Here is a 10,954-nt window from a genome sequence, read left to right on the forward strand (position 1 = left end):
TCACGTTGATTGGCGGAGGCTTGCGCGTGTGCAGTATTACCACGCGCGTGTTCAGCCGGTTGTGCCCACTTGGTTCGAGCATGGCCGAGATGGAAACGCAGAACACCGGGGCGGAGGACGGCTTTACTCCCGTCACACACAGAGGGGGCCGGCGGGCGAAGAAGCGACAGGCGGAGCAGCTGTCAGCGGCGGGACAGGACGGAGACGCCAGCCGCATGGACACGGAGGAGGCCCTGCCGGCGAAGAGGCCGATCTTCCCTCCGCTCTCGGGCGAGCGGCTCCTGGTGGGGACCGAGGCGGGACGGGGTGGGGCCGGGCGTCCGGATGAAGGATCCCTTCTGGTTTGAAGTCTCAGCCGGCAAGTCTCCAGCCACCTCCTGAATATGTGTGTGTGTGTGCTTTGTTGCAGACTGGGAAAGAAGAGACGAGAAAAATCCCGGTCCCCGCGAACAGATACACGCCATTAAAAGAAAACTGGATGAAGATATTTACTCCGATAGTAGAACATTTGGGACTTCAGATACGCTTTAACCTGAAGTCAAGGAATGTGGAAATCAGGGTAAGCAGAAGGGTAGTCATTTCTCAGCCTACCGAGTTTTCTCCTTCAGAACTGAAAATAAAATGAATGCATTTTCCTGCATAGAGCTTATGCTAGGAAGTGGTTTTCTTCATGGTTATAGTATTCAACACAGGCGTTGGCTGCACTGCTAAATTTGGCTCTGAGATCACACCAGTATATAGTTTATCCTGTGACTGTCTTCTGTAATGCGTGTTGAATTGATGAGAGGTGGGAAGTGTTACATGGATGTACATTAATAGGTGGTAATTGCAGGTACCAATCACAGTATAAGTACTGTAAATTTTAGTGATACTCTTTTTGGAGGAAATATGTGTTACTAATGTATTTTTCTCTCATTAAATCACTTCTTTCTTTAGTATATCGCCTGTGCCAAATTAGTTTTCCCAGGTCACAGTGCTTCTTCTGTTTTGATATTCTATCATCCTCAGCATTTCAAAGGCATAAAAGACAGATGCGTGATTGAGCCTGCCTTTTGAGTAGGAGACCGAGTCGTGATTGTTTCTCCCCATTTTCCCCCTGCTGGTACTTTTGGTGGCTTTGCTCTCTGAATCTCTGAAGAAGACTGTTTTCTCCATTCTCTTCCTATTTCCGTCTCAGGCAGCTTTCAGGGTCTAGCTCAAGCATGTTTTCTTTAGAAGTTTATACATTTCTGTTGTGCTTAACTGCCTTGTTTATTGCAGGATCATTAGCTGGTATTCTCAGTATGTATTGATGATGCTGTTTATCAGATGCATAGAGTGTTAGCTTGACGTAGATGTCATTAGGCCATTAAGGTATGATGACAAAAACCCCCATGTTGCCAAGAGATGAGGCTATGGAAGGTTAAAGAAATGCAGTGCCTTGGCCAGAGTCATTAATCTAATAATTGAATTGTAGTGCTAGAATTTTGACTTCTGGGATGACATGTTATTTTATAGATGAAAAACTTAAATCCTAGAAAATTTATAGGACTTACCAAAAGTCACATACACAGGGGACTCAGAGTCTGGAGCTTTGTTGTTTGTCCATTTATTTATTCTTTCTCCTCTCCCTCTCCCCCAGACAGGGTTCTCTGTGGCTTTGGAGGCTGTCCTGGAACTAGCTCTTGTAGACCAGGCTGGTCTTGAGCTCACAAGATCCTCCTGCCTCTGCCTCCCGAGTGCTGGGATTAAAGGCATGCACCACCACTGCCCAGCTTCATTTATTTTTTGAGGCTATGTTTCCCTATGTAGCCCCAGCTGGCTGGGAACTCAAAGAAGTCTGAAAGGTGCTGCGCATAAAGGCGTGTCCTCCCTACCCTACTGGGTTCTGTTTTGAAAAGTTAAAAACTTATTAATACAATCCTGTATGCTTTGAAGTTTGTCAAAGGTGTGGTCTTTTCACATGGATTGCAAATTTGTATGGGAGACTGGAATTAATATTTTAGAAATTAGACTGTGTTTGGGTTTTTAGTACCTTAATTTCCTCAAGTATGATAAGTGTTTATAATACAAAACATTCAGGATTGTCAAGGTGAAGCTTAGAGCTAGATGTGTAAAGCATATTATTTACAATAGTGGGTGTTCTATGAGTAACAGCTATTTCTGTAGTTCAATTAATTGCAGACAGGATTCCTATTTAAGCTGTTCCCTGATTTCCTCAGTACCAGGCATGTAAGTAGTCAGAACTAGAGTTGTTAATTTGGGAAACAACAGCATATAAATATGGTTCTTTAGGCAGAATGTTAAGTCTCTTTGGTGAAATCTTACTTGATGGAGAAGAAGACAGAATGGGCGTGAGCCCTTGGGGTATGGTAGAGGTGTTGCCACTAACCTTGACCAGTCATAGAGTATGTTTTGCCATTTGAGGGGTTTGCCTAGAATTGTCCAGCTTTCGAGCAGGAAGGTTCTCTTGTACAAATTAAAGACAACACTTACCACACATAAAAGGGGTCTTAAACACGGGGAGGGTGTAGGCCCTGCTCCATATGATACGACTTGGACTTTGAAGATCCCTCATGGGTAGGCCCTCACCCTCCCTGGGGAGCAGATAGGGGCTGGGATAGGGGGTTGGTGGGGGGGCAGGGGAGGAGGGGAGGGAGAGGTAATTGGGATTGACATGTAAAACAAGTTTGTTTCTAATTTAAATTAAAAAAGAAAAGAAAAAGAGGGGGTCTTAAGCTCTTGGGAGGATGGTGGTTGATGGTGAAGAAAATTATAACAAAAATATCATTTCTAGTATTTTGATAGAATGCTTTCTTTTTCATCCCCTCTATATCTGTACTCTTTTTTTCAGACTTGCAAAGACACCAAGGATGTCAGTTCCCTGACAAAAGCAGCCGATTTTGTGAAAGCCTTTGTTCTCGGGTTTCAGGTGGAGGTGAGTGGTCTCATTTCGAAATATATACAGTGTGGACATTTCAGTAGATAGGGACATTTTCGAAACTTTTGAGTCTTGTCATTGTAGTGTCTGAACTTTAGCTGCAAAAATGCTGTCACTGTCAGGTGTCCACTGAAAAGGCCTTGATGGTGTTTACTTTTGTTTTATAGGATGCACTTGCCCTTATCAGGCTGGATGACCTCTTCCTAGAGTCTTTTGAAATAACCGACGGTGAGAAGAGCATGTGGTAGTCTTCTGTGTGAACAGTCAGTCTTTGTGTTTCTGGTTGCATTGTGTTTTGACTGTGGTTTTCTAATAGCTTCAATTGAGCTGTATCACTAACACTTCAGAAAATGTGTATTTGGTGTTGTTTAGTAGAAAAACTCTAGCTAGCCACCTGATGTTGTCTTTCTTCTTTAGTTAAGCCCCTAAAAGGAGATCACCTGTCAAGGGCAATAGGAAGAATTGCTGGCAAAGGAGGAAAAACCAAATTTACCATAGAGAATGTGACACGGACACGGATTGTTTTAGCAGATGTGTAAGTATCTTGTCTTGAGAAATTTTCATGATTTATAATTGATCTTACTAGTTTCAAAAAGGTCATAGCTGTTATATTTGTTGTAATTTTTCTTTCTTTTTATTATTATTGTAATTTTTTTCTTTGATGAGGGATTGAACCAAGGACTTTGTGCATTCTGGTCAAGTACCATACCACTGCTTTATAATAATTGTGTTTAACGCACATTCTTGCCATTGGGTCTTTGTAGGTATGTAGGTATGAATACCCACCAACCTTGAAAGGATAATGAGTTAGTCAAGGAAACCTCAGTAATTATAGTTTTTTGTTTGTTTCCCCACTCAGAATAAAAGAAATGTTTAGAGTCACTCTTAAAATGATGTATTACAAGGGAAGCTTTAAATTTTATCTCAGGCAAATTGATTAAATCATTAAGGGAAGTGTAAATAGTGGGTGTTGGATATGCCATTGTGAGGCTTTCCTTTAGAATGTATATCTATATTTCATGTAGGAGTAAACACATACCTTTCATAAAAGGAAGGTGCATATTGCATATTGAGTAAAAAAAAAGTTCCATGTGACTATAAATTAGATGATACAGGCTTAGGGCGAGGATGATGTTCTGGATGCAGAGCTGGGGGTACCCATCTTAAGAAGGGCATTAGAGGGAGGAGGGAGGAGGGAAGGGTAGTTGGGGGGAAAATGTATAGCTCAATAAGAACAAGTTTTAAAGGGGGGGGGGCATTAGAGTGCAGGATATGAATGGGAGTACCTCTCTGAGGGCAGAGCTGTTCTGTTCCCATGTTGGTGTTAAACAGATGTTAGTGTTAAACAGGCAGATGTCTAAGACCTGATAAGACTATGAAGTTGGCAAGTAGCAGTTGACAGGGTGAGGATTTCATCTAATATCATTTTGCTTTAAACATCATTATTTAGACTACATTAATGTAAGCATTCTTTATATTTAAGGGTAACTGTTGTATATTGGTGGCCCTACTTGAAGCCAAATATATTATCATAGTTCTGCTCTTTTATGGATTGAGCCTTAAGAGTTTGAAACCTGAGGGTTTTTTGTGTTATTTTTTTCCTACTGGAAATTTCAAAGACACAGAAATAACAATATTTAAAATGGCTGATCCTAGCCTAAAAGTTTTTGTTAGTTGAGAAAACCAAAGCTAGAACCTTCTTGCTAATGAACTTGTGACGAGTTTCTAATTAACTTTATAAACCGCAAATTTAAATGTCTTAAAATTTTCTGTAAATGTTGTTTGAAAAAGAGTATTTTTGGTACAGTTTATATTAGTAAAATTCAGCTGTCAGTGGTGTCAGTCTAATAGGTTGCTCAGCATAGCAGCCCTTTAGCCCTGCCACACCCATAGTGCTCATCATCACAGGTCCCCTGCATCATTTTAATCAGTCCTTTACCCACTTTAGAACCAGTCAGCCACTGTTCTGCTTTTGCCATTTTCAGAAACTTGTAAATGGATGCCCAGTGTGTATTCATTTAGTATATTGCTTTGAGCTTCTTCATTTTGTTGGGTACAACAGTATTTCCACTCCCTTGCCCTTTTTTTTTCTTTTAAATAGCCAAATAGCATTCTAATTACAGTTGATAGACATCGGGGATATTTCATTTTGGAGCTATTATGACCAATGCTGGTGTAAAGTACTTTTTATATCTTTTGTTCAATTTTGAATTAGATTTAAGATGTAACAGTAATGTTTTTTGTTTTTCGAGACAGGGTTTCTCTGTGTAGCTTTGGAGCCTATCCTGGCACTCGCTCTGGAGACCAGGCTGGCTTTGAACTCACAGAGATCGGCCTGCCTCAGTGCTGGGATTAAAGGTGTGCGCCACCAACGCCTGGCTATCATGTAACAGTAATTTTTGTTGTTGTTACATTTAGAAATTTTTTTGAAATTATAATTACATTTCTCCTTTTCTATCAAATCCTATCATATACCCTTCTTTTTCAAACTCATGGCCCTTTTTTTTATTGTTATTGCCTGCATATATGTATATACTATATATTCCTAAATATAAACTGCTCAGTCTGCTTAATGTTACTTGTATGTATGTTTTCAGAGCTGACCATTTGGTATTGGATAACCAGTTGGTGTGCTCTTCCCTGGAGAAGATTTTTTTCTGCTCCCAGTATTCCTGTTGCTTGTAGTTCTTTTTATAGGGTTGAGGCCTCTTGGTATCTACTTTGGTATGCCCGTTGGTGTTATCCTTGTTCAGCTCATGATTGGGCAGTCATGTTGGTGAGACTTTATGAGTGTCGTTTCTGATGTTGGTACACACAGTCTCACAGCAAACCTCTGATCCTGTAGCTCTTGCATGTTTCTACCTTCTTATCCAAAATTTCCCGTGAGCCTTAGCTGTGGGAGGTTTGTAGATGTATCCGTTGGGACTGGGCTCCACAACTCTACATATTGGTAGATAGTGGTCTCTGTTTATTGCAAAGAGAACTTTCCTTTATGAGGGGGTGAAGACTACACTTACCAGGCTAGACCCAGAGGAGGACATCTGGTATTTTTATGAAGTTGCTAATAACTTGGCAATACACAGAATAATGTGAGCAAGATACAAAATAAAGGACAATTTTCTGTCTAGATATATTTAAAATACCAAAGGGGAGAGAATGTTGCTTATGTTTAGTGACACTTTTTATGCACTTTTTAGTACCTGCCTCGTTCCTGCTGGAATTCTGATAAATTTGTCTTTTTGATAATTTTTTGTGGGGATATAGAATTCCTATATCACAAGTCACTCATTTTTGAAGTGGTTTTAGAAGATTATAAAGTTGTCAGCCATCACCCTGTGCCCTCAGTTTAGAATTTAGATCTATTTTCATTTCCAGAGTTTTTAGTTCCCCAGATGTGGCACGAACATGCCATTTGTGGCTAACCTGACTCACTTACTTCTTTCAGGAAAGTTCACATTCTCGGCTCTTTCCAAAATATCAAGATGGCGAGGACTGCCATCTGCAACCTCATCCTAGGTAATAGCAGTTTATTTCTTTGGTATTTTTCTCTGATTAGGGAATGGAGGAATTTAGGCCATATTTACAAAGCTACTTTCATATTGTTAAGATACCCAGCAGAAGTCGAAGAGTTGGTGAAGGGAAAAACAGGAATATTTTACTTAGATTCCATTGGTTAGAGAAGAGAAAGGGTTTATTGGGTAATATCAAAATCTCTGTTGCTTTCCCTAAGGAGTACATAGAAAAGCCATTCCAAAATAAGAACATTTTAGGCTCTACAGAATGGGGGATGCTGAACGCATGCAGTCAACTTGATTTAATTTGATCTAGTTCTAGAGTCATAGCAACTTTCTCAGAGGACTAGGGGGTTTTCTCTGGTGTTCAGGACTGGCTGGCTAGCTTCTTTGTGAAATACTGTTTTTACAACTTTGACTTCTCTTAGGAATGCAAAGTATTTGTCTTCTATGTAGTTCTCCATGTTTGAATATATTTGTATATATAAGCTGTTTTTTTCTTGAACAGGAAATCCTCCATCAAAGGTTTATGGCAATATCCGAGCTGTGGCCAGCAGATCAGCGGACCGGTTCTGATTCCCCTTGACCCTTGAGATGTTCACAGAAAACCATGGGAAGATTTCCCAGCCACCTACTGCTCAGGTTCCTTTTCAGGTCTCAGCCCAAGCAGAAGCAGAAAGGGAAGGTTTAACAGGACTTGCACTCCCCTGCTTCTAGAATAATTTAAATATGAAAATGTAATGCTGTTAATTCTTAACACATTGAGTGTAAATTGCTGCTGTCTTTTTCACACAGAGTCAGACTCACAGTTTAAAATCCTGTCATTTAGAGGCAGCTTCTTAAGACAGATTTGTAACTAAACTTACAAGCATTTTTTCTCTGAAAATTTTAATTAAAATCTCCACCTGTGAATCACAGTCTTTGGTACAGGGCACTGTGACTGCTTCAGGGTTGGGGCATAACATTAGTCTGCACTATTGAACCTAATGTGTTCATCTTTACACTCAGTGCAGTTTATGAAATGAAAGCCCTGCACCACAAGGCTAATGAATTACTTTACAAATAAGTAATAAAAGTAAAACTGTTTTCCAAACAGTATATTCTTGTAACTAGTGTCTGTGTATATGAATTTGCTTATTTCTTATATTGTTTAGAACCTATTTCATTAAACATGAGATTTAGATACTACAGTCTCTTTTGTTTCTCAATGACCTTGACCAAAATATTGTAATGATTGGAGTATCAGGAAATTCATGCAATAACCAAATGAAGTAGTAGTTTTAAATTTTTAACTTTTTAAGAGTTGCTAAATACTTATGAGTGTTTTATGCATCTAGGTATGTGCATCATGTATGCACCTGGTACCCTAAGAATAGAGAATCTGATCCCTTAAGTGGAGTCATCAGATAAGGTTGCGAGTCACCATGTTTTCTGCAAGCAAGTCTGAGAGGTCAGCAAGTGCTCTTAACCATTGAGCCGTCTCTCCAGCTCCTCTTGATTTTTGAGACAGGATATGTAGCTAGTCCAAGCTGGCTGTAACTGTCTAGCCCCACTTGCCTCAAACTTGGGACAGTCTCCTGCCTCAATATACCATGTGCCAGGGTTACAACTGTGTGCTATCATGCCCTGTTTAGTAGTATTTTTGTTAAGCTTGGGTTCCCTATTATCAGTGGGAAGTGCTAACTGTCCTAGCTGCTTTGTACCTTGCTCATGCTGTCTACCAACAGGAAATTGCTGGAGTGTTCCCCCAAAGGACAGAATGTTCAATATTATCAAACCTCATTAAAAAGAACTTGTTGGGAATTCTTTATTCTGAAATCTATAGAGCATTTAGGAGGTACAAATCCACTCTCAGTCTGCTCAGTGAGGGGATTAAAAATTGTGATGACATCTACCATTTGCCTTTCTGGGAAATGATGTCTATGGTTTTAATGCTTTTTTTAAGAGTCAAAAGTGACTAGATAACAGTATTTGGGATTTAATTATAAGAAACTGAAGCAGAGTTAAGAACGTAATTTTTGCCTTAGAAAGTTTGAGATTCTATGTTAAAGTACAATGTTTGCATTTCTCCTTCCAAGTACTACTGAGAGAAAGATAGAATGAGAGGGAAGGGGGGGAGGGAGAGAGAGAGCGTGGGAGAGAGAGAGAGAGAGAGAGAGAGAGAGAGAGAGAGAGAGAGAAAGGTTGCTGGTAGTTAAATCTAACAACCTGGACTAAATCACTACTCCCTTAACATCTCCAGTGCCATTATACTACAGCCAATCTGAAACCTGTTTCTGTGGCACTGCCGTGCTGTAAGGCCAAGTGGTCTCTTGGATAGATACTATTACAACTCCAACTTTATTTTACTTATTTATTAACACATTGTCTGAGTTAAAAGAAAAGTGAGTTTCATAGGTAAAGCTATGGTCCAACTGGGGGATTCCACAAGATTTGGGCTTGTGCCTGCCTAGCACTAGTGATAAGGATGAAGGTTAATGATTGTTGAGCATGTGGGGACAGACTCAATTGTACTCTTCCAAGAGCCAGGTTATGATTGGAGCAACACACTTCTGTTACATTATAGCCAATCTGAAATGCAAAGGACCAGTCACGTGCAAAGGACTTGTCTTGGGAAAGCACTGCTTATTTGGCCAAAGAAATCACAATCTCCAGGAACTCAAGCCATTTGGATTGGTTAGCTGATAGGGAAGGGAAAGGTCGCAAGAGGACTCAGCAGCTCTACAGCAACGTGAATCTGATGTGGGGGAGTTTTTGAGCACTTAATGATGAATATTCAAGACATGAGCTTGAACACCATTTTCTTTGTACACCCTGGGAACTATCTAGAAACTACCATCTTGTCTACATCATTCTAAAATATTCCACACATTAAAGAATTCTTTTTGAGGTCTAGAGAGATGGCTCAGCAGTTACAAGCACTAACTGCTCTTCCAGAGGACCCAGGTTCAATTCCCAGTACCCACATAGCAGCCCATGCCTTCCAGTTTCAGGGGACCACAGCAAAACACCAATGCACATAAAAAATAATATAAAATTCTTTTTTGGAAATACAGCTTTCCATGTTAACCATTGTATTATGAATACAACTTAGTAACTATTTAATGTGAAGCCATCACATTTTCTGTCTTCTGAACCTCTGTACAAGTTTTTAAAAGATTTCCATTTCTTCCTGTTGTCCTTGGCACAAACTATTCTGCATTTGTCTCTAGGAATTTTATTATCCCGTTGATGTAAAAGTGGAGCTTTTCCCATAACAAGACTTATCCATGTTACATAATGTGTTAGAATTTTCTTTCCTGTTGTACAGTGTATACCTTGTTTACCCATTCACCTCCACAATACTTGGACTGCTTTCAGCCTTTAGCTGTTGTAATGCTGCCATGAACTGAATCCTTGTGTGTTCACTAGTAACAAAGGAGGTAGCCAATACTGATACTGTTTTTCTTTGAGAGGCAAGCAAGAGCAGTAGTAACAGCCTAATGCTTGTGAAGTGGCTCTCACTGTGACTTGCATTTCCTTAATGACAGTGATATTGAGCATCATTTCCTGTGGTTAGTGGCCACCTGAATATCTCCACCGTCTATTTCAAGTCCTTTATCCATATTTTAATGAGGATTTCATTGCAGTTGTATAGACCTTCAGATTTGATTATTAATCCCTTTTTTCCTGAATGGTTTACAAGTATTTTCTCCTTTTTAAAGAGTTTCCATGTCTCAATAGTCATTTTCTTAAGCGCTTTCTTTTTGGGTCCTCTATAGGAGCTCACAATTTTGAAACCTGTGATTATGTAATATGTATGTTCTGGGTATAAATATACCCAACATCCCACAACTCATTTGGATAAGCAACATCATTTACCTTTCAGTGCTGAACACAAGCATTCTACAGTAATCCCAAAAATACATTGGGCATGGTGGTGCAGGCTTTTAATCCATCCCAGCACTGGGGAGGCAGAGGCAAGGGGATCTCCTGAGTCCTAGACCAGCTTGGTCTACAAAACAAGTCCTGGGACAGCCAGTGCTACACAGAGAAATTGTCTGCAAAAACAAATCTCAAAAAGATGCAGAGAAGGAAGAGCAAAGGGGTCCACACCAGGCTGGTGAAACCCACAGTAACAGCTGACCTGATAGCTGGGATACTAGCATGGGACTGATCCAGACCCCAGGAACATGGTTTCAGTGAGGAAACCTCGGAAATCTATGGGACCTCCTGTAGTAGTTCAGTATCCCTAGCATAGTTGTGGACTTTGGGAGCCCATTCCACATAGAGGAATACTCCCTGAGCCAAGACATAGGGGTGGGCCTAGGCCCTATCCCAAAGGGTACATAGACTCTGATGACACCCTATGGAAGGCCTCCAGGGGGGAGCAGAAAGGATATGTGTGATAGGTAGGGTTTTAGTTGGGGGGTGGTAGGGGAGGACAGGAGGGAGAAGGGAACTGGGATTGTCATGTAAAACAATCTTGTTTCTAATTCAAATAAAAAAATTTTGCAAAACAAAAAGTCACATAAAATTGTAA

The 10,954-nt window shown here is 40.3% G+C and overlaps 1 protein-coding gene across 1 annotated transcript; it reads left to right on the plus strand.

Moving 5' to 3' along the window:
• Nucleotides 1-25: 25 nt before the first annotated feature.
• On the plus strand, nucleotides 26-8,235 carry Pno1 (partner of NOB1 homolog). Its single transcript, XM_027388077.2, has 7 exons — nucleotides 26-284; nucleotides 410-559; nucleotides 2,834-2,917; nucleotides 3,088-3,148; nucleotides 3,338-3,455; nucleotides 6,366-6,436; nucleotides 6,941-8,235. Exons 1-7 carry the CDS (start codon nucleotides 81-83, stop codon nucleotides 7,006-7,008), a joined length of 756 nt encoding a protein of 251 aa, XP_027243878.1. The 5' UTR covers nucleotides 26-80; the 3' UTR covers nucleotides 7,009-8,235.
• Nucleotides 8,236-10,954: the final 2,719 nt, after the last annotated feature.

Source organism: Cricetulus griseus (genome assembly GCF_003668045.3).
Source record: "Cricetulus griseus strain 17A/GY chromosome 1 unlocalized genomic scaffold, alternate assembly CriGri-PICRH-1.0 chr1_1, whole genome shotgun sequence".
NCBI classification, from domain to species: Eukaryota; Metazoa; Chordata; class Mammalia; order Rodentia; family Cricetidae; genus Cricetulus; species Cricetulus griseus.

What these genes read in the sequence shown, in the direction of transcription:
- Pno1 (XM_027388077.2), top strand. Translation starts at nt 81, where the DNA reads ATGGCCGAGATGGAAACGCAGAACACCGGGGCGGAGGACGGCTTTACT. An exon ending in CAAGGAATGTGGAAATCAGG is followed by an intron (nt 560 to 2,833) that starts GTAAGCAGAAGG and finishes TCTTTTTTTCAG; the next exon opens with ACTTGCAAAGACACCAAGGA. An exon ending in TTCTCGGGTTTCAGGTGGAG is followed by an intron (nt 2,918 to 3,087) that starts GTGAGTGGTCTC and finishes TTTGTTTTATAG; the next exon opens with GATGCACTTGCCCTTATCAG.